The sequence below is a fragment of the Meleagris gallopavo genome, chromosome 26 (assembly GCF_905368555.1).
Source record: "Meleagris gallopavo chromosome 26, MGAL_WU_HG_1.1, whole genome shotgun sequence".
In the NCBI taxonomy this organism is placed as follows: Eukaryota; Metazoa; Chordata; class Aves; order Galliformes; family Phasianidae; genus Meleagris; species Meleagris gallopavo.
The window spans coordinates 3,664,019-3,686,854 of record NC_139429.1 but is presented as its reverse complement, the minus strand read 5'-3'; the positions used below and the strand labels follow the sequence as shown (position 1 = coordinate 3,686,854).

Here is a 22,836-nt window from a genome sequence, read left to right as displayed (position 1 = left end):
TGCCAGTGAGCTCTGCAGAAGATGAGGGAAGAAATTCAGACAAGTTTGTTTGCTGCTGGATCGTGCTTTGTAGCTGGGTCACTGCTGCATTTAGTGCCTTCCATAAACTTTGCTTAGCATTGCCCTTGGAGAGCAATAGGTGGGGCTGGAAAAGGAAAGTTCTGAGAGAGAGACCCTTGTTCTGAGCTGGAGAGGAGGATATGGGACATGGGAAGGGCTGAGATGGGGTACAGAGATGCTGGGGAAGGATGGAGTCACGGGCTGTGTATCGGAGCAGACGGATTTGAGGGAAGGCAGGGAATAAGTATATTGTGTGTATATATAGCAAAGTGAGGCAGGTGCTGCTGCCTCTGTCAGTTGGAACAGGGCGAATTCTAATGCAATTTCTTCTCTCTGTGCCCACAGTGTGCCAGATCCTTCCCAAAGGGGTGGTGGGCGTCCTGGGGCCTTCCTCCAGCCCGGCCTCCAGTTCCATTATCAGCAATATCTGTGGGGAGAAAGAGGTGAGTGGACATGTCCCGTGTTGGGTGGGTCTATGCCAAACCCCCCTCCTTTCCTTCATGCTCCCCAAACCCTCTGCAGCTCCCTCTATCCTGTGTCCCCTGTCCCTGTGTCCCAGCAGCAGGGATGCTGCCTGCCTTAGCTGGGGGCAGCAACCTGCCTGCAGCACTCCAGGACATCTCTGGCAGAGGTGCCTTGCTGGAGTCATCTGTTTGCTGCACAGTCCTCCCTGTGATCCGCTGTGCCTCCTAATGATCAGAGCTGACAGCTTGGTTTATCACCTCTTCCCTTATTGCTCGCACTCTTGCAGCTTCTTCTCTTTCCATTTCCTCTCTCATTTCTGCCTTCCTTGTCCTTGCTTTCATCTCTGTCACCTTTTCCTTCAGCTTCCCTCACGTGCAGCACCAATGTGAGCCATGTCTCTGCTGACAGGGCTGCAAAGACCCTGGAATCCCTTTGGAAGGCTGCTCTCTTCTCTGTTTGCTGCTGCTGCACTGATGCAAGCCATTCGTAGCTGTGTCCAGACTACGTGCCTGATTTAGTATTTTATAAGCCTTGAACTGTCTTACACTGATCCAGCTCTGCTCACGGGAGAAGAAATTGAGTTCCCTTCTCATAGTTCATCCCTTTAAAGCCAGATAACATCTGAGCCACTCACTGAATGCTCTCTGGAGCCTCCAAGCGAGGGGAGTGCCTGAACTGAGTGCTGGAAATAACTTGCATTCACAAATGAGTGCTGTCCTTTGTTCCATGAGAATCAGAAGTGTTGAGGAGATAGAGGAGGCCTGTGAGTGCTGGTGCTCTGGGCTACAGCACGATGAGTCTCTGGAGTGTATTTTGTAGTGCTTCTTGCAGTTAAACGTCCCAGGCATGTGCTCCGTTCCAGGTAAAGGCAGCTCTGCAGTAACAGATTGCAAGTGTTTTTCCCCTAAAATTCACATTCAAACTGAGTCTCTGATCTAAGTCTCTTTTTCAGAAATGAAAGGTGAGTGCTAGTACACTTCTAAGGTATTTGATTCTTGAGCTTGATCCCAGCTGCCCTTCTAGTGATGTAAACTTGCAGAAACTCCCTATGATTTATATCGCAGGAGCATCACTTGGTGCTGTTGTGTTAAATGCAATATAGCAAACAGCCAGAGACACTGTGCTTCCAGATCTCTGCCAGGTGACGGAAGGAGCATCCTGGTTGTGCTGCTGGTGCACCTGCTGGAGGGTGCCTGGCCTTGTGCTCATCTGGAGCTTGTGGGAAAGCTGGCAGGTGCACCTGCATTGCATCTCCTGCCTTTCCTTCCAGATTTCATTTCTTCCTGCACAGGGAGGAGTGGTGCAGAGGACCAAGCCCTGGGGAAAGAGGGGTGGCTCGGGGCTGAGCATGAGGTGGTGGCTGCATCCCTGTTGTAGCGGCTCCATCTGGCTCCCAGGAGTGATCAGCAGGCTGGTGCTGGATCTGCCCTGTCTGCTCTGCTTACGGGAATTTGCTTACGGGCTGCTCCTGTCCCTGCAGCAGAGCCTGGGATGAGGGCTGCAGGGTGAAGTCAAGGCAGAGAGCAGCTTATTACTCTTTAACTTTCCTGTCGCTAACCAAACAGTTTATGCTGTCAATACAGCAGCCATCACAACATACTAATGGCCTTTCCCAAGTGGAGAGAGATCGGAGGCACGGGATGATAGTTTCTGGAAGTGCTAATAATGGAAGAAAACAGGACTTGACAGTCCTCTAATGAAACAGAAGCAGATGTTTCCCTTTCTATTTTCAGTATCTTCCAAATAATTCACTCTGCAAAAAGAAAATGCCATTATCTGTCGTTGTTTGGCTGAACCCTGGTGCCCAGGTTCCTGCGTTGCAGGGTTACAGCAGGGCTCAGGGCAGGCAGCATTGTGCTCCTGCTCTGCTTTATTAATGATAACGTTATTACAGCTCAGGGCCATGGCTCGACTGGAGCTTGTGTGCTGTATGACCACCTGTTGCCTCTGCTGATCAAAAAAGCCCAAAGCTTCTGGCTGCCACAGCTGTTCCTTTCTCTCCTGAGCCTTACCAGAGCAGGGTCATCTTGTTCCTCCCTTCATCTTTCCTAATTACCTGGTGGCACATGGGACTGCAGGCAGAGGTGGATGGGCAGCACAGAGCAGCATGGGCTGTACAACTGCCTGACAGCATCCTCCGTATTCACCCAGGCAGTGAGCCCAAAATGAAGGGTGGGCCTGACTACAATTAGTACCCAGACTAATTACATTGAACTCATCCAGAATGGTTTCCTGTGCTGTAATCACAAACCCCACTGCCTTTCTCTGAGTGGCTCAGCAAGACTTTTCCTGATCTACTCCTTCCCGCAGCTTCTTGTTGCTGTGATAATTATTTCCCTCTGCTATTGCACAGATCCCGCCCCCCTCTCCTCACTTCAGTGACGCTTCTGCAGTTTTATTGGGATATTTCACTTTCTGCATGCTGTGCATTTCACACCAAAGGTCCTTTATGGTAAATTTACTTGTTTTTATTTCTATTCTCTTAATTCTGTTTCCTTCTTCCTCTTCCCTACTTAGGTTCCTCACTTCAGAGTGGCACCGGAAGAGTTCCTGAAGCTGCAGCTCCAGCGCTTCACCACCCTCAACCTCCATCCCAGCAACACCGACATCAGTGTGGCCGTGGCAGGAATCCTCAACTTCTTTAACTGCACCACTGCCTGCCTCATCTGTGCCAAAGCTGAATGTAAGTCATTCCCAGGATGGGTAGTGGCCCTTCTGCTCCTGGTTGCCTTTTTGTTTCTCTCTGCGTGCTCGGTGCTTGCTGCAGGAAGAGTAGGGTGACTGGTGCGTGGCAGCTGAGGGCTGTGCTACATCGCTGCTTGGGGGTTTGTATCGTGGGGCCTCTTTGGGCAGAGCAGCTCCGCAGAGCAGTCGTCCCACCTTGCTGCCCCACAGAGCTGCTTGTTGGAGGAGGAATGGGGATGGGGAAGAGGCTCGTCTGCCTTCTGTTTGACAATCTGAAGAGTGTTTTGCTTGCACAGATGGGTTTTTGAAATGGAAGGGGAAAAAAAAAGGCTTAAGCTTGTTTCTGGAGATTATTTTAGGCAAGCATCAGTTTTTGAAATATATCTCCCAAACCCACGTGCAGTTGGTGGCCTAAAAGCAGGACTTGATTAATAGTCACTACATTGCACACCCTCTTGGGCTCTGCAGCCATACATCTGCTGGTAATTGTGCATCTGGATGCTGGAGTATTCACCTCAGTGAGCCCATTTTAGCTCTGCATAACTCTCTCACATGGCAGGAGCGGGCTCTACATCCTAGTGCTTGAAGTGTATGCTATGTTCTTGTAAGGCAGCGGGCAGGTAGCTGATGTGTAGTACTCCAAACTACATTTCTTTTGCTCCCCTGCAGCCAGATTCATTAGCACTAGAGTTAAGCATCCAAACCAGCCTAGAAGAGAGGCTTTGTGAAGGCACATGGGTCCAGAGGGAGCTTTGGGACCCAGGCGAGAGCTCTGCAGTGTCTGGTGGGGGGCTAAGCTTGTAGGAAAGGCAGCATCCTTCCTGAACAGGCTTGGGCAAACCTCACCCCCACAGCTGTGCCAGTGACCCACTGCTGTGGCAGACTTCCACACAGAGTCGGAAGGAATAACATAGTGTTTGCCTTTTCCTTGTGCTTTATGCACCCTGGGGAAACGACATCCTGAGTGTTTGTAAGTCATTAAATTGCCTTCAGTGGACATGCTCAGATCTACCCTTGTAGTGGACCTGACCCAAAATTATGCAATTAAAATAATGCAAATAGTCTCTTACATTACATTTAGCTAGGACTGAGGCACACCATGCTCTGACTGTTACAGAGTGCAAGAAGGGCATGATTCAGCTTTGTGTAGGAGCACAAGCCCTCGTTTTCCCTTAAGGCAAGCACTGCTCCTAAGCACAGTGCTTTAGACGACTAAGTGGAGGCACTCAGGGCTTTCAGAAGGTTCTCTGGAGGCTAATAAGGGGAGCATATGAGCTGTCTGCTCATCAGTGAGGAAGTCTTGTTTTGAAGGATGTTATTATTTAGATCCCAGGAGGGAAAGTCGTAGCTGTTTTGGTTTAAGTACAGGGCTGGGCTGTGTGATGGGACTCCTGGGTCCTATCCCGTCATGCTCGTGCTGTCACTGGAAGAAGTCGCATCCTTCTTCTGTGGGCTGATTGTCATTTCTTCCGGTGGAAGGAAAATATGACCTCAAAGTCAATGGAGTTAGGCCAGTGTAAGTGGAACACAGTGGTGACTAGAATAAGATTATGCGACTCAGTTTCTCTGTGGTGTGGAATAATACGCTTGTGTGTGAATTGCTCTGAGCTCCCAGCCTGGAAGGTCTGTGGGATTCTACAGAATCCTTGACCTGAAAAGGCAACCATTACTGGTGTGGGTGGTCATCATAAGAGCAGCTCTGTAAGGTCAGACTACCAGAAGGCAGAAATAGGAACTGTCCATGAGAGTGAAGTATTACAGCAGCACAAACCCCACGAGCAGAGCTGGTGAACAGACAGGCCTGTGGTGCAAAGGCAGATTTGTTAGTCGGTGTCACACAGCAGCCCCCGGGACCTGGGTCTGCCCAGTTCCTGACTTCTGCGGCAGCATGTCTTGCTGGGACAAGCTGCAAGCAAAGTGTCCAATGGACTACTATTCATAGCAACCTGGCTGATCCTTGCAGGTGTGGAGTGAGATGAAAAGCGAATCAAAGAATCAAATTCACTGATCACTTGAAACCAGCATGCTGAGCAGTACTCAGGTGAGGTCTGGGCTGCTGCTGTTGTGCAGTTGCTGAGTTCCTACCGGAGTTGGATAAAATGCAAGAGGCAAATGCATTGTGAGGAGTTCAATGCACAGCTTGCTGGCAGCCTCTCGCTGTGAAGGGGAGGCTGCTCATCTCAGATCTTTACCTTTTAACACCGCTTTGTTCCCTTTGTGAGGCAGTCCCTGGAAGCAGGACTTGTGCTAATCACATCGCTCTGTATGTTTTCTCCAGTCTCCATCCCATGTGGCACTAAAGGCCCAGTCTGGTTCTGATCCCACATCAGCCAGGCCCGGGTTCTGCTCCCAGCCCTGCTTTTCCAGCCTCCTTCACCCCAGCTGCGCTCCTTCTTTTGCACTGTATGACCATGTGTGCTGCCTGTGTTTTGCTAATGATTAAATCTCGTGGTCTCTGGTCAATCAAAGTTGACAGAGGAGGTTATTTCCTGAGGAAAACCAGCAGCTACCTAGAAGAGAAAGAATATATCAAATAGTCTTTCTTCAATAAGAAAAGCCGCAGCAGGTGGTCTTGTTAGATATCAAAAGAGCCTGGAAGGAGCCCTGACTGGGAGAAGCCTCAACCAGCAGTGGGGGAGGGGGGCAAGGCTGTGGCCTGGGTTGAGCCAAGTAGGCCTTAGTAGGCCTTAGTTGGCCTGGTTAAGCCTGGGTTGAGCCAAGTAGACCTTAGGAGGCCTGGTTAAGCATGGGTTGAGCCAAGTAGGCCTTAGGAGGCCTGGTTAACCCTGGGTTGAGCCAAGTAGGCCTTAGGAGGCCTGGTTAAGCATGGGGAGGCCTAGGGAGGCCCAAGTAGGTCTCTAGAAGGCCCAAGTTGGCCTGGGGAGGCCTGATCTCATCCTGCAGTGCTCCCAGGGCCAACCTGCAGTCTTTCCAGAGCTGTCTGCAGGGCCCGGAGAGGTGCTTCTTGAACCAGGTGTAAAACGTCAAGGTGTCTGTTTTTTTATTTTTTTTTCCTCTCCCTGTGATATGAAGGCCTTTTAAACCTAGAGAAGTTGCTTCGGCAGTTCCTCATTTCTAAGGACACGCTCTCAGTCCGGATGCTGGATGACAGCCGGGACCCTACGCCTCTCCTCAAAGAGATCAGAGATGACAAAACAGCCACCATCATTGTCCATGCCAACGCCTCAATGTCCCACACCATCCTGCAGAAGGTGGGTGCCTGCAAATGCTGCTGCTTCCATTGGGCAACGTACAGTGTGAAGAGTGCATGAACATGCACGTGCAGGTCTTGTGTGATAATGGAGCACAACAATTCACTGGAAATGCTTTCTGCTGAGAGGGGAATTGCCACTGGTGGAGTTTCTAGGGAAGATAATTTGCTTGTTCTTTTCAGGACAGTACCTACAGAAGCAAGGGTTTAATTGCTCTGAGCTGATGTGATTGGTGGTGCATGCCTATGGCTTCTGGTACCATCATATTGCTTTGGGGGGCTGCTGATCTCTTTGAAATGATTCAATTGGTGCAAAAATTTATTTTTTTTCCTAGTACATTCCTAACTTTTCACTTCCATTTTTATTGTCTTATTAACCGAGATTTTATTTTAATCGTGTTTATTTTTAAATGGTCTCTCGCTGCAGTTTTTAGCATTTGTTTTGATAGCCTACTTCAGAACTGAGCAGTGGCTCCAGATGGAGCCTGAAGTTGGGTGTAGTTTCCCACGTCCTGGAAGGAACAAGGAGTACTTTGAATCAGAGCAGGAACTAGGCAGTGGGGTCTCCCCTTGGCTGCTGTTGCAGCATTATACATGAAGTCCTGGCTATGTTATTGGGGAGTTTCATCACCATTTCAGATTTATCCCTGATGACAGCCAGCAGAAACTGCTAGAGCTATTTTTGTTATTTTTCCCCCTCTGGAAGGTTTTTTCTTCTGCTTGCAATTTTGCATTTCTAAATAGGTGGTTTGGGGTACTTTTTGGGCTCCCTTCCTGACTTTTTTTGAGAGCTGTTTTCTTCCTCCATGCCTTTGGGGTTTTTCTAAGTCCCCATGTCACTAGGAGCATGCAGCTTGGCAGCTGCAGGCTGTCCCCTGCCTGTTGCTATAGTGACTTCCTGCAGACCTGCAGTTCCTCCGTGCTTGAGTATTCTCCTTCCACTGATAGAGATGTCAGAGATTGCCGTGATTTTTCAGCACTTCAGTAAAATGTAATGTAGTCTTCCTGGCCAGAGGATTGTAGGAGTGGGAGGTAATAAATAATGAGCTTCTGATGCAGCTGCCTCTTGCATCTGGGGAAGCTGAAAAATGTTTTCTTTATGGGGATGAGGTCACGGTGAATCGGTGCATCCTGCCCAAAGGTCGCCAAAAGCAGGAGAAACATGTCATCAGTTTGAGAGTACTATGTCAGACCTTTTGGACAACGAGAGAAATGGCCATTTCTCGTGTCTCACCCTCTGCATATGGTGGGGAGACACATGGTTGCTTCCTCTATTACCAACCTGTCCCACTGCCCACCTGGCAGCAGACACACCGAGCGGCTGTGAGTGATGGGAGCAGTGCTTGCAGGAGATGCTTTGTTGCTTGCTTTGATTTTCTGCCCTTGAAATCGAAGGCTCTGACTTCAAAGTAGGTCAGGGTGAGAGCTGACATTATCGCTATCCCCAGGAAGGGAGAAGGGAGGGACACGAGTGCCACGTTTTGTTGTGTGGGGGTTCAGAGATGAGGCAGTGGTCTGGGAAGCTGTTTGAAAGCCTGCTGTGGAGTCACGGTGCTCTTTTGGCCAAATGGCTTTGCTGATTCCATTTTGGCACCTGCACAAGGGACAGGGGGACAGCGTGTAGCCAAAGCCACCATTGGTCCCTCGCTGCCTCCAGTGCCTCCAGGTGGTTGGGATGATCGGAAAACCGCCTTGCCAAGGTCCCGGAGCAGAATTGAGGCCAGCTGTGCTTGGCAGTGAAACACAGGCTTTCAGAAGGATTTGCAGATTAATGCTGAGCATCTGTTCCACCAACCAAATACTGGTCTAGAAAGAATTTTGAATTTTGGAAAATAACTTCAGTAATTTGGTCTGTGGTCTCTAGAAGAGATCATCCCACAGAAAAATCTTCTTTCTCCCTGCATCCCCATACACTTTTACCCTCTTCTTTTCTATTTTTGTGGCCATCACAACCCTGGTTAAACTCTAGAGAACTGTCAGACTTGCTAGGTTTCATCCATGTTAGTTAATTCTCAGGACTGGAGTCCAAATCTGGCTGATGCCTGTGGGGGAGCCACCACTGAGACGACTGACTGTCCTTTTTCTGTAATTCCACAAGAGCTTTCACTGTCTTGCTCACTGCATCCCGGTGCTTGTAGCAAAAGGAGATAAGCACTGAGCCCTCTCAGCTGCTGCTTTCCCTCATTATGTTCAAAAATCATGTTCAAAAGTTTTCCTCATTATGTTGATCCTTGAAGAGGAGAGAAGTAGCATCAATTAACAATGAAATAAACCCCATCTAATCTCTCTCCTCTCAAAACCTGCAATAAAACCAGGAACCTCCAGATAGGCTGGGACCTGCTGGACTCTAATCCCATGGATCAGGTTGTGCTGTTGTGTTCCAGCCTTCCCAACAGTGGTAGTGAGGGTGGGAAAGCAAATCTGGCCCTGTCTGCCCTACTGGGGCTGAGATTGCAGATTGCCAGGCTCAGGTCTAATCTTCTTTCCTCTCCTTCACAGGCAGCCGAGCTGGGAATGGCATCTGCCTATTACACATATATCTTCACTAATCTGGTAAGACATTTTTCTTGGCTTTTCTTGGCTGTGTGTGTTGAGTCATGTTAATGAGAATTTGGGGAAAAGCTGCCTGAGTATGGGGTGGAGGGGTTACCTGCAATGCCTCTGCAGTCACCCTGCAGTCCTTCTGCAATCTCCAGCATCAAGGAAGGCAAGGCTTGCTGTGGCTTCCAGGAGGTGAGAGCTGACTGGTGCACAGCAGCCCCACTCCATCCTGTGAAACAGAGTCTGGAGATGTGGTTGGTGTTGGAGCCCATGTTATGGGAGTTGGGGTCCTTGGAAAGAAGTAGATGGATGCCTCCTAATGAGGTTCTCAGGGGGAGGTATCAGTGCCAGAGGCTGCTCGATGCATGGGGAGAAGGGCGGGCAGCAAGGCGGAGGAGGGATGGAGCCATAAATGTGGAGAAGCAGAGTGGGCATGCCTTCAGCACAGCCCCTGGTGATTTGGCTTTATAGCCACTAATAACGTTAATGTGGGGATCGTGTGGCTAAATCCCTGAGTGCTGTGCTAAACAAGGAGTAATGGGCTTAGGCAGCAGCAGGGGGAAACCCAAAATAAACACCGGAGAAACTTCTCTTGCTGCAGCAGGCTTGAACGGGCTGCCAAGCAGTGAGGGGAGAGCTCAGCCCAGAGGGAGAACGGCCCTTACTGGGGACTGGTGGGATCCTGGGCACACAGGACGGGCTGGGCGATTCAGTAGAGGTGCCTTCCAACTCGCAATGATAGTCATACTCTCTAATTTCTATTAATATTTATGCCAGGGTGTGTGTGTGCCAGGAAAGCCGAGAGCTGAATCACGCTTTGTGTTTGGGTGGGAGACAGACGGCAGCGGATGGAGCCAAACGTGTGGGAGGGGGAAGGCGAGAAATGCAGGGGCTGAAAGCCTGGGGAGCAATTGGGATGGAGAGTGGAGAAGGGATAGGGAGAGGTGTCAGAAGAGAGAAAAATACAAAAGAAGGAAAAATCCACAAGTGCCTAGCAGAACTAATAGCGTTCTGGCTGCTGCCCAGCACTTAATCCATAGGTCGTAGCCTCGCTCAATATCAGTCCAACATGAAAGAACTGCACTGCTCCTATTTATCCTCACACCTGTAGCCAGCACTGGGCAGGCAGGGATGGACCTGGAGGGATGGAGCTGGTGAGGGACGGAGTCTCCATCCCACTAAACACCTGCCTGGCACACGCTGCATGTTTGAGGCACGTAGTGGTGCTGGAAAGTACAACAAATTTTGGGTAGTCTCAGTCACAGTGGGGCCCCAATCCGTAATTTGAGCTTGTCAGGGCTGTTGTAGTACACATAATGAGGGATTTCCATTTGTACATCACCAGCACAGTGGAGTCTGTGTTCATAGATGATGCTTGGACAATGGAAGCAGCTATAGAAATTAAGCTCCCCGCTGCTTAATTAAGCTCATGACCACCCCAGTTTTGAGCATGAGTGTTATTAAGCATTTTCTTGAGGTCAAGAGGTGGCATGTGCTGTTGAAACCCATTCATCTAGTGCAATGAGGGTATGAGACAGGTGAGACTGAAATGAATTCAGTTGTCATTTGCTCTCACAGGATATTATTCTGTTTAGCATGGTTTATTTTACCACTTTGTCCAAGAGATGAGCTCTGAGCAGAGCTAACTGGATTTTTGGCAGATCTGCTGAAGAAGAAAGGTGACATCGGGCAAAACCTGGGCAGATGGGCGAGATGTTTAACGAAAATTAGTAATATTTAAATGGGGATGAAAGATGGGAGTGAGCAATTTAGACTAATAAATCTGGAGGGATTATCAGGCTCCTAATGAACCCTCTGAGGTTTTACAATCACTGCCTAATAGAAAAGATAAAATCAGAGCGAGTTGCTGTGAAGGGGAGCAAGCAAGAAGATGGCTTTAAATGGAGGGAGAGCCCATCAGAGGGGGAATAGACAGTCTGTACAGCATGACGTTACTTGGAAATGGAAAAATATGTCAAGCCAGAAAAAGAATAGAAAAAAGGCTAAAATGCCAAATTAAACACCTGCCCTGCAGCACTGGAAGGGAATTCTGTTTCTGTCTTCTGGTATTAATTTTATTTAATGAGCATATCCCAGCTGACAGCGAGGTCCGTGTTGCAGCAGGGCACGAGGCGGAGGCATGCGGCTGCTTCCCCCCAAGTGCCATTCTGTGGGGCAGGACTGGGGGTCCTGGGGTGCTGTGGGCGTCCCCAGCAGGCTCAGCAGGAGGCAGAGCTGCATGCACGAGCAGATGCCAGTCTTTGGCAGGAGGCTGTGGGAGGAAACGAGGAGGAAGCCCTTGGCCCCCAATGTGTTTCCATTGGAGCCGAGGAGAGCAGAATGATGTAAAAATATCCACAGGCTAATTTACTGCGTGCAAATTCATTATCAGCCTCCTTCAGCCAGCTCAGGGGACCCTTTGTGTCAGCAACAGAAGCTCCACAAATTTTCCTGGAGTTCTAATGAAAGTGGTAGAATGGAGCAGGTCTGCAGAGCTTCCTTCCCTGGTCCACCACTCCCATGCCAGGTGCTCCTTATGTCTGCATCCCCCTTGCAGAAAGTCAGCTCGACTCAAGCTAGGTGGTGTTTGGGAGGGGAGGGGTGGAACTTGGAGCTCCATCAACAAATTTGGTTTATTATAATCCTACTAATAAGGCCACTGTGTAAGGAGAGCTTTGCAAGCAGGCTGTTGTGAATTGGAAGAAATATAAATAGTTTCTCCTAGTGCTGGAAATCCTTGAGATCAGCAGTTCCTAGCAGAAGGGATGCTGGATGCCTCCAAAACCCTGTGGTACAATTAATTCTTGTAGCTCGTTAATTCTGGTTAGCTTGTTGTTGTTTTTGTCTTTTTCTTTTTTTATCTAATATATAGACTTCAGACTGGGTTTAAACTTCAAAACATTTATCAAGAAGATTAGATGGAAATAATCAAAACAATTAAAATTATGACTGTAAGAAGGGAGGTGTAAAGGAGTTTTACTAGTGCCTTGAGTCAGTCTATTCACAGGGTATAGGTTTGTTCTCTGACAATATTGTGCGGAGGTGTTGCTGATAAAACAGCCGCCGTATTCAATTTCCAGAGACCAGATAAATCAGCTTTGCTTTGTTTATTTGTTTCCTGATTTTCCTTCTTTGTTGGTGATTTATAAAGAGGTTGGTCTTTCGTATAGGATGAGTTTTCCAAGGCCGTGTTGTCACTCTGGGTGCCCATCAGAACAGGATGGGCATGCAGGCAGTCGTACAGCTCTGAGCTCCATCACTGTGCTCTGCTGCTGCATGAGGTCGCCAAGCATCCCTTGCTCTCCCCTGTGCCCTAATGCAAGCGAAGGATGCGGACTTTCTTGTTAGGCTTTGACAAATTTTACCTTGCAGACCTTCCTGATTCCCAGTAACTGATGAAAACCTTTTTGCAGAGCCCCGGCCATTCCCTGGATTTATGGTTCGTGTTTCCTGCAGCATGCGGTAGGAGGGCAGACAAATCGGGTTTGTGCAAGGATGCCAAAGCAATTTCTCCTTATTTTCATTAGCATGAGAAAAAGATTTAGGCAAAACAGTGATTTGTGCCTGGCTGTGTTTTGCTGCTTGTGCTACCTTACCTGTCTGGAGTCTGCTTTATGTATTGTTCCAAGTCCTGCAGGAAGTCCAGCTTGTGTTTGATTGCCAGTTGTTGAGTAAATCATGCTCTCAGGTACAGCCCAGGCCCTCTGCTGTGAGAGCAAAGCTCTCTTGTTCCTCTGCCCTCACGCTGTCTCATCCTCTTTGCCTCAGACTCTCTGCCCCCCTGTTCTCTGTACACTGTCCTCAGGTTCCAGTGCAGTACTGGACTTCTTTTCTCTTTGAGCCTTTGCCACTCCTCGATCCCCAGTCTCCCTGCAGAGAAGTTGAAGTAAATTGTATTTATGCAATGTATTTTCCTAAAGTGCTCTCTTTTGAAGAGCAGCCTCCAAAAATCTAACACCTCTCCTTGCATGAGGAGATAGAATGCCCATCCTGAGTGGCATATGGCACGCTCTGATGCTTTTGTGATGTGTCAACGTTGTAAGAGCAACCAGGTTATGTATGGGCAGTTTGCCTAAACTGTCCCCAAGTTCACTGAGATCACAGCTGCTCTCTAACTGCATGCATGGCCAAATGACATGGTGCATTGGGTCAGTCTTCCACACCCACTTGCCCGCTCAGAAGGCTGCAATTTGTTGTTGTGCTAAGGTTTATTCCTTCCAGAGAAATTGATTTTAACACGTGGCCCATTATAAACTTATTGACTCTGTCAATAGTTTATAAATAAATTGCGCCTTTCGAGAAAGCCATAAAACGCTTAACATAATATTGTCCACTTGAGTGAATAAATAAGTGTCTCCCTGGAGGAGCTTAGGGATGATTAGCACATTCAGTTACACAGCCCTGAGGGCAACGGGATGCTGAGTGCCAGCATGGGAGCTGTGAGCTATGCTTGGAGGGTGACAGCTTTTCTGAGCAGCAAATACTCCTGCAATGGAAGTTTTCCAACGTGAGGTCTTAATAATAGAGAAATGGAAGTTCTGGCCCAAGATTTTCCTTCCTATCCCATATAAAATTAGTGGAAGAACAGCACAGCCTGTTCTGGAGCCCCTAGTGTAAATCAGCCTTTGCCAGGGGGCCGGATCCTTGGCTGAGGTTGGAGCTGAGCTCAGTGCAGGTGCTGAGCAATGGCAATGGCAGCATCAGAGAGCATCTGCAGGAGGCAGTTCATCAGCAGAAAGCCAACCGAGCCCTTGCAGTCTCTTCTAGGCTGAGCCTTGCAGCCATGTTTCTAATTGCCTTGTTCTGCTCAGTGCCTCAGTTTCCTCCTCTGTCCAGTGGGTGTAATCCCTCCCAGTGGGTGCCCTGGTGCTTCGCTGTTGGTGTCACAGGGCACCAGGCAGACCCCGAGCGATGGGTTTATGTTACTAATGGAACAGAGATGATTGCCTGTAAATCTCCCAGTCGTAACTCACCGCTATGACGCCAGAATCTCCAAGCTGGTGGCTTCAAAGCTATGAATTACTGAGCCTGGCCATGTGGCTTTTATTAGGCAGGTTCCCCCAATGAGCTAAATGCTCGGGTCACCTCTGAGGTTGTGTCTGCTGCTGTAAAGTGAGAAGGCAGGTCGAGTGCCGCATGAAGCACAAACCCAAGAGTGACTTCATCCCCTAATAACTCCTCCAGTGCCGTCTCCCAGGGAACCCCTTTGTATTCAATTAGCTAATGTGTGCCTAGCTCTTTGAAAATATAGAGTGCCATAGAATCGCTAAGTGTTGTTATTTAAAAGCACATATTTAGTGGCTGCAGCCCAGTAGTAGAAGTCAGAAAATCTACACTATAATTGCCTGGTGCTGCTGCAGGCTTTGCTGTGATGTGAGCAAAGCCTGGGGACTTTTCTTCTGTAAAAGTTCATTAATTTTGGCTGCAGACCTTGAGGGCCCTGTTTTTCTAAGATCTCATGAAACAGGATATTGACTTTTTGGTGGGTGCTCTGAAAAACAGAACCGAAGAGGGGGAAGAATTCAGGCAGCCGGGATTTGTGCACCTGAAATTAGGCCTGGCAGGAGTGTTTGTGATCTTCTTTGTGCCTCGGGTTGCACTGGTGGCATAAGGTTGAGGTCCCCCAAGAAATAGAGTCTGCTGGCAGCTAGGAGTTATTTTGCTAATGGCTCCTTGCTCTTACTGCACTGGAAAGCAATCCTCAGTCCTGCAAAAGTCTCGGCCAGCACTGCAGATAAGGCAGAGTAAGCACTCAAAAACTGAAACGTGGAAAATTCCTCCTAGCTTAGGTAAAAATCAGCCTCAGTGTGTCTCGCTGAGTCTCCCTCAGTGAGCACTTCTTGAATCTGACACCGAATCCCCACGTGCCCTCTGCAGAGCCTGTCTGAGCCTCATTGCTAAAATATGAACAGTATTTTTCTACCTGGGTGTGATTGTTGAAAAGGTGAATATGCTGATACTTGCATGCAAATATGTGGTAGGGGAGGCATCTGAAATCGCTGCCACGAGCAGGATTTCCATCGCTTTTTCTGGCGGATGGGGTGCTAAGCCCTGGGAACCTGCTGAGAAGTGCAGGCCCTGAATAGCAAATGAGTTCATGTTTGCAAACACGGGTTTGGAAATGTCAAGTGTGGTCAATGACCGTGTGGGAAGGGAGAAAGCAGCCGAGGACAGATGCAGCTCTGGCAGCCTGACCCCTTTGCCAAATCTATCTCATCCCGTTGCAGAGGAAGCATGTGACTCAAGGAAGGTTTGTGTGTGCTTCACTGCTTGTTTCTGACCTGGAGTCGCTGAAACGCTCTTGTTCACATTCAGTGGGAAAGACTTAAGGAAGAGGGTTGGAGTGTAAACGGCGCAGGGAAGGGGCTCACCCAGCTGCTGTGGGCCCCATGTGTTGGGGGTGGGTGCTTTATGAGCATGGCTGCAGCTGAGATGGGGCTTTCTGCAGCAGGAGGTTCGCCTGGAAGATAGCAGATATGGTGGCTGCAAGAAGAGACAGAAGCTCGCAGCGAGCATCCACCACCAATGTGAGATGACAAAAAGCTGATGTCAGTAATAGAAGCAGCCCAGATCTGGGACTCTTGGCACACAGCATTGCATGTTCCTCCCCCTGTGCAGGGCATTCAGCTTTGCCCCTTGCACCATTTCCTCCCAGCCCTGGCTGAGAGCTGCTGTTTGCAAGGGCTCTGCACATCCAGGAGCTCCTGAGGCCCTGCTCCTCATTAGCCATCTGCCCTCCCTGCACCGGATGACAGGATGCCGTGGGTAAATGGATAACCTGTCAGAAAGGCAGGAGGATAAAATCATTCAAATGAATCAATAGTTTGCAGGCAATTTTATGTTACCTAGTGTTAATGCGGTTGTGTCCAAAATGCACTTAATCCTGTGTCTGATCACATCCTCGTGGGAGTTTGCCATGCTGGAATGATCTTGTAACTCCATGTTTCAGAGATTTACAGACATTGTTCCTACGTGCACACATACGCAGGAAAGATAAAAAATGACTTGACTCACTGAGATCTCAGAGTCCATGGAGCCAAAAGACATTCATATTAGTGATGGAAGAAAATGGGTATCCAGCAGTTTCTGAATGTATTACTCCCACCTTCTCACTCCATTTTAGCAATTAGCAAAAGAGGAATTAGTGAGGAAGGCACCATTATTTCCTGCTAATAGGACAGGGAGGGCTGGACGCTTCTCCAGGAAGCTGACGTTGTTGTATAACCACTTCCATTGACGTGAGCAGCAAGTAGAGTTCTCCCATTTTGCTTGTACTTTTTCTTAGCACAGTTCTTGACCACTCCAGATGCGGGTCTTCGTAGTTCAGTGGTCCCAGTGGCCTGAGATTCATCCTTGCAGGGCTGGGATGGACGACAACCAGTGTCTGGGGCTCTCAATCATGGCAAGGAGCAGTCGTCTCAGAGCTGATGTGTTCCCTGAGCCTCTCCAGGGGTGCAAACTGGCTCTGGCTTACCTACAAAGCAACAAGTCACTCCTGCAAAGCCTGCTAGCAAGTCTCTGGTGTGGTTAGCATGGACTGTGGCTCAGAAATGAAGTTTCCAGAGCCCGTTTCAGAGGATTTGGGTCTTATTGTGGAAGTTCATTTTTGCTGACGTTTTCATGAATGGCCATGCAGAGCCCAGTTGCAGTCAGCAGCCAGGTTTTTCCTTATGGGCTGATGGGTGGATTTCAGCCCCAGTTGGGAGATGGTAAGGGCAACTTCTCGTAGCTTTGTGACCCATCTTTTCAGTTGTATCATGCAGCTTTGAAATCTTTGGTGCCTGTTCTCTTTCCTGATCCTTTTATCTGTTTGGGGATTCTTTAGGAGTTTTCACTCCAGCGCCTGGACAGTCAGTTGGATGATCGAGTCAACATCCTGGGATTTTCCATTTTCAACCAGTCTCATGCTTTTTTCCAAGAGTTTGTCCAGAGCCTCAACCAGTCCTGGCAGGAGAACTGCGATCATGCTCCTTTTACTGGACCAGCAGTAAGTAAAATCCTCCTCACCACCTCTGTTCATCAGAAGCTTCATCATCGGTTGGGACCATGGGGTAAGGCAGCGAGGGGGGCAAGGAAAACTTCACAAAAAGGGACCTTTGAGAACCAGGTGGATGTGGAGCTGGAGAGAGCTTGCCTGCACTCGGCTGCACAGCTTTGAAGAAAACCCAATCCTAATTTGAATTATATTTCAGTGTCAGTACAGGAGATGGTACAGCCTCAGTTTGATGTTTCCCTTGTGAGGTTTATCCTTGTGTGTTTGCCTTAGGAATATGGCTTGTGGAATAGGAAGGGGGAGTCCGGATGCAAACAGTATGGGAAAGGCTGGGCTTAGGCAGATGCCAAGAGACTGTGTGGTGTTGCTGCCCTGACATCTTCTTGATGAGTGTGGAGATGAGTGCTGAAATCCTCCCCAGGGACTCCTTGCAACTGGGAGGTTTTGCACAGCAGCACTGCCAGATTGGGATGCAGGGATTGTGGCTGCAGCTGGGGGAAGGGAGGGAGAAAATACCATCCGTGGAACCATTTGCAGCTTTTTTAATGAACTCCAAGTCCCCTTGACAAGCTGCTGCAGCTGTGTGCTGCTGAAAATCTCCTTATTATCACTACAAAGTGATCCTAAGTGGACAAAATAAAGAGATTGATGCCCTTTCTGTCTACATTCTATCAGTTTGACATGATGCTCAGGCCATGGCGGGCATGTGGCTGGGACCAGCTGCTCTCCCACATCCCAACCCTGCTGTGGTGTGTGGCTGCCTGCCCTGGTGCAGCTCTGCAGGGTCACAGCTGAGAGGCTTGCTCTGTGTATGATGGCTGCAGGTCTGTTCTGAGGCATGAAAATAAATTTCCTTCTGATAGAGTAAACAGAAGACTGTAGGAAGAGGAGCTTTGCAGGTGTGATGGGGGGAATAGCTGAGCTCATTGCTCCCTTTTAGGCTGTATTGTCTTGAACGGCTGGCAAAATCTGTAGGTGGAAGGATGCAAGAGTATGTCTCATTGCGGCACTGTTGTTTCTTTTTGGTTTTTTGAAGAGTGAATGAGTTTCAGAGCTGAATGGAGCTGTTTAGTTTGTGAGCCTGAGCCTAAATCACCCATCAGTGCAGTATGAAGCCAGCTGGATGTGCCTTTCATTCCCAAGCACATTCAGCAATACAGTGGGCTTCCTCCAAGCCAGGAAGGACATGGCTGGACAGAGGGGCTTGGCCACACTGCATCACCCTGCACAAATCACAAAGGGGGAGTGGAGACATGAAGGGAAGCAATTTTTCTTATTATATCAGAGTCAGAGGGCCTAGAGCATTATTGGAAAGTGGTCCTTCTGAACTGATCTGAAGGTTCCCTCAGGGCGAGGGTCCATCATCATCAGGTCATGTCTCAGGTGGTGAGCATAGTGCCTTGCCCAGTGAAGATACAGAGCAGAGGTGATGTGCAGAATGGCCAGATGGGGCATGTGTTTCTTCTGCTGTGTCTGCCAGGGAAATCCATTACTACTTTGCAGCATGTTGTCTCTGCATTTGGAAATCTGGCAGGTCTCATCTCCTGGAGTGCATCCCTCTGTCAGAACTTCCCCCTTGTGTCCTGGGAAGCAGATATCTCTTATTGAAAAGAAGGAAGCTCAACAGCTGGAAGTGACAGGAGGGAGGTTTCCCGTGAGCTGCAGCATCCCAGGGCTTTCTTGATGGAGCTGACAAAGTGTCTGAGGGAGGAGGAGGAAGCTGCTTGCTCTAATGCCATTCTCATTAATCACGTTGCAAAGAAAGGAAATCGGAGAAAATCATTCAAATTACAGATGGCTAGATTAGGTAATTAGAATTTAGACTAAAACAGATGTTTGTAATTAAGTGTTTATGTCATTGAATAAAATCCAGATTGTAAAGTCTATTTCACAGGATTTTAATGGTTTTAATTCTGTGTTATGTTTGGGGCAAAGATACAAATGACAATGTTTTAGGACAAAAAAAAGCTTGGCCAAACCTGGACTGGCCAAACCTGTTCATGTTTCCCTGGAGAACAGCTTGCTTTTAAGCATGGCCTTTACGTGGGAGATTTCTGTAAATACCAAATAAAGCACTGCCTTTCACTTAGCTGTGTTTAACCTGCTGGAGGGGGGAAGGTGTGCATCCACCAAGGAGCTGTGGCACGCAGGGGTGGAGATGAGAGCCTCCTGTTCCCTACGGAAAAGACTCGATTTTCTGCATCACAACCCCCTCCCCAGTTCTTAAATTGAAATTGCATGAAGTCTACCTGAAATCTCAGCAAATTGTTCGAGGTTAAGGAATAAAATATTCCAATCAATAATGTCAAATGCTTCGCTAATATCTACAAGTCTCTTGCTCACCAGCTAATAAGGGATCATTAACTGCTCAGAGAAAACGGAAATCAAAGTCTAACAGGAGGCAATTAAAAATGTGAGGCCCATGTTCTGGTTTGGTATGAGGTGGCAAAATTTTCGAGTCACAGGGGTTGTGTTTGCTGTCATAACATTTTTGATCAGCCAGCTGTGATTAATATGGTTCCTGATCCAGGAAAGTAATTGGTAGCCATGTATGATATCCTGTAGCTGGAATGGGAGTCAGTCCACAGTTATTAAGTGTGTGGTAAAGAGCTGCACTGAATAAGGGCCAAGGACAGAATGGGTCAGAGAGGTCCTGTTAGAAGAGCCTGTGTGGAAGGGAAAAAAGTAAGGGCAGGGAAAGGGATTTGCCAGTTGCTTTAAGAAGCAATTAACAAAAGAGGCATTGCAGTCAATGAGGTTCCACCGCTGTTCTGAGTAAGACCAGGCAGGGTTAAGTCTGGCTTGCTCTGTTCAAATTAGCGATGTGATGAAGTCCAGGTTTCATTGGGCTGATGGAACTGGGAGAGATGATCCCTGCAGGGCAGTGGGAGGAAGCGAGCCAAGCTCTGGGAGGAGCAGAGGATGCTGAGCTGCTTTAGGTCACCAGCAGGACAGAGCAGCCCTGACTGCAGACAGACCCATGGCTGAGTTGGAATGGGGAGGGATGCGCTGTGAAGTAGCCATGAGGAAAATGTAGCCTTGATAGCAATGAGCTGCAATGGCTTAATTCCAGCAGAGTCAGGAAGTGATGGTAATTAAAAGTGAGATCTTATTCACAACAGCGAGCACGAAGAGCAAATGGCCAATTATTACCTAGATCAAAACCACCGGAACGGTTGCGTGTGGGCAGAAGACACGGTTTGTGAGGTTTGGTGGACAAAGGAATTCGATTAAAGGCAAACAAAGCAAAGGTAAAAAGCAGAGGGGACGAGCTCTGTGGTTCTGGATATGGCTTCACAATGCCATTACAGAGAAGGTAACAGTCAGCAGGAAAGTGGAGGCTGCAATGAGGGAGGAGATGATCTCGATGGGAAAAGTCAGAGAAGCAGATCTAGCAGAGCCTCATTTCCCATGGGTCTGTTTCTCACAGCAGTGCTGAAGGGGGGGTTCCCTAGTGCCCAGTGGTGGCTCATGCTGCTCAGTTGTCTTACCTTCTGTGGGTTCAGCATTCTCCTTGAGCAGGAGATTGAACAGCTGTCCCCAGAGGACCAAAACCCCACCGCTTGCTTCCAGAAGACTCATTTCTTTTTGTTCCTTTTCCCCCAGCTCTCCTCTGCCCTGCTGTTTGATGCCGTGTACGCCGTGGTGAGCGCCGTGCAGGAGCTGAACCGCAGCCAGGAGATCGGCGTGAAGCCGCTGTCCTGTGGCTCTGCCCAGATCTGGCAGCACGGCACCAGCCTGATGAACTACCTGCGCATGGTGAGGGCTGGGAGCAGAGAACGGGCACGTTCTGCTCGTGCTGGCACAGCTTTTCAGCACAGAGCATCGACCTCTTTGAAGGTAGCACTGGGAATGAAAGGAGAGGAGATCTGAGGACTGGTTTGTCACTGGCCTTGAAAGTACATGAAACTCCCATTTTTTCAGGCTTTGCTGTAGAAAAACTGAAGTTCAGTCTTTTTTTTTTTTTTAAACATGTGAATGTTTCTAAGTGATTCGAGTTCTGTTTTGAGTGAACTTGAGTTGATATAAGGTCAGGCAGTACAACTGCTGAGAGCTCAGTGCCAGAGGTGAGCTTTCTATGAAGGGGGCTGAGCTATTTGAATGTGGAAGTGTAGTTACCAGCAGTGACCAAGCACAGGAGCAGACCCCTGCATTTCAGCCTGAGTTTGTCAGTCTGAGCCTTCAAACTGAACCAGGCCAGGCAGAAGGAGTGCGTGTCGTGAGTCTGCTTGGGCACAATCAAAACATCATTAGAAGAGGAAGTTCCATGAGTATTTTTCCCCAAAGAAGGAAATCAACACAGCCTTCTGTTGCTGTGACCCACACGTGTGAACCCCTTAGCCAAAGACAAGTACACCTCATCAGTGTCATGCTGCTGTTGGGAGGGCAGCCAGATGTGTAACTCACTCTCTCTTGGACAGGTAGAATTGGAAGGTCTCACCGGCCACATCGAATTCAACAGCAAAGGCCAGCGTTCCAACTATGCCCTGAAAATCCTGCAGCACACACACAGCGGCTTCCGGCAGGTAAGGGTGGGTGTGTGAGTTGGATCATTGCAGTGCCTGTGAAGCTCATGCTGGATGTAAGGTCACATTCTGGTCACTTTTGTTCTGAAGCTTGTGGAGATGCACTAAGTGATTTCAAGAGGGAAAAAATGTGGGAATTCCCAAGGAATAGGCAAAAATTGGTATCTTCAGCTAAGGGTAAGGATGCTGCAGGGGTCAGAGCTTGGTATCACCTATAGCAAACCATTGACATTATGTCCAAGGAATACAGCCTTTACTGGCAAACCCAAAAAGCATTGGAAACCCTAGAAAAAGACTTCATGTGTCTTACTGCTGTGGTGACAGCTCTACAGCTGCCCTTTTTTTCTGAGAGCGCCGCTTCTCCTGGATGCTGGCAGAGAACCAAAGCTGCAGTACCTTACCATCCCACCCCACTCCATCAGAGCATCACAGTCTTAGGAAATCTCTTCTGGTCCAGCAGCAGCGAGTTGGCAGGACATGGCCTGCCAGTTCTTACCTGTCAAGTGACAGCTCGGCTTTGATGCTGCCTTTAGCTGGCTCTGAGTGAGATGGGATCAGGACAGCCTTTTCCCCCCAGTGGGATCTCTCATAGCACCAATGCCCTTTTAATCATTCCCCAAGCCCATCACGCTCTGAGTAAAAGTGACAGATCCAAGCCCATCCACATTAATAGGAGACTGCGTTCAGCTGGAGCAAGGGAAACAAATGCTCCAAACCTCGCTCTGACTGCTGTATTTTTGATGTGTTTCAATGTGGCAGGGAGTTCACATGGAGTGCGCGGGTTCTTCTGGAGCAATGCTTCTCCAAGAGCTCCACAGAGAGCAGTGGCTGCAGCATTCCCCCTGGCAGCCCTGTGATGCAGCTCAGATGACAGAAGTGATGGGTTTTCCTTCCCAGCAGCCAGTAACCGACCTCAGAGTTTGGAGGCAGCTGATTTTCCAAGCCCCAGAAACGCTCTCTCCTTTTTTTTTTTTTTTTTTTTTTTTCAGATCCCGGAGGGATCTGGAAGAGACATTATATGACAGTGATTTAGCATCTTTTATAATACAGAGCCCCTACTTAAAGAGAGGATCTTCCCTCTTTAGCAGGGGATGGTATAGGGGCCTCTGCTTGTACTCCAGTTGGTGCTGGATTGCTCTGTGTGGTCTGTAGTTATGCTTTTCATAACTCACAGCTTGCAGGCTTGCTTTGGGGATGGGCTTTCCCAGCTGGAGCTGTGAACTCCATTGCTGCAGAGGAAAGCCAAAGCCCCAGAGGCTGCAGCCGTTCCACCACACCGCGGATGCTTATCATGTTCTCGCCTAGCGTGCTTCTTGGAATAAAAATAACTAAATAAATCATTAAAATCATTTAAT

General features: G+C 48.6%; 1 protein-coding gene across 1 annotated transcript in view; it reads left to right on the top strand.

The window, feature by feature from the left end:
• Nucleotides 1–22,836, top strand: part of GRIK4 (glutamate ionotropic receptor kainate type subunit 4) — a 124,447-nt gene that overhangs the window by 75,509 nt on the left and 26,102 nt on the right. The window contains exons 4-10 of the mRNA XM_085209238.1: nucleotides 406–503; nucleotides 3,043–3,208; nucleotides 6,244–6,422; nucleotides 8,921–8,974; nucleotides 16,788–16,949; nucleotides 20,562–20,714; nucleotides 21,377–21,481. Coding sequence (XP_085065364.1) covers nucleotides 406–503; nucleotides 3,043–3,208; nucleotides 6,244–6,422; nucleotides 8,921–8,974; nucleotides 16,788–16,949; nucleotides 20,562–20,714; nucleotides 21,377–21,481 — 917 coding nt within the window. The remainder of the gene's footprint in view (nucleotides 1–405; nucleotides 504–3,042; nucleotides 3,209–6,243; nucleotides 6,423–8,920; nucleotides 8,975–16,787; nucleotides 16,950–20,561; nucleotides 20,715–21,376; nucleotides 21,482–22,836) is intronic.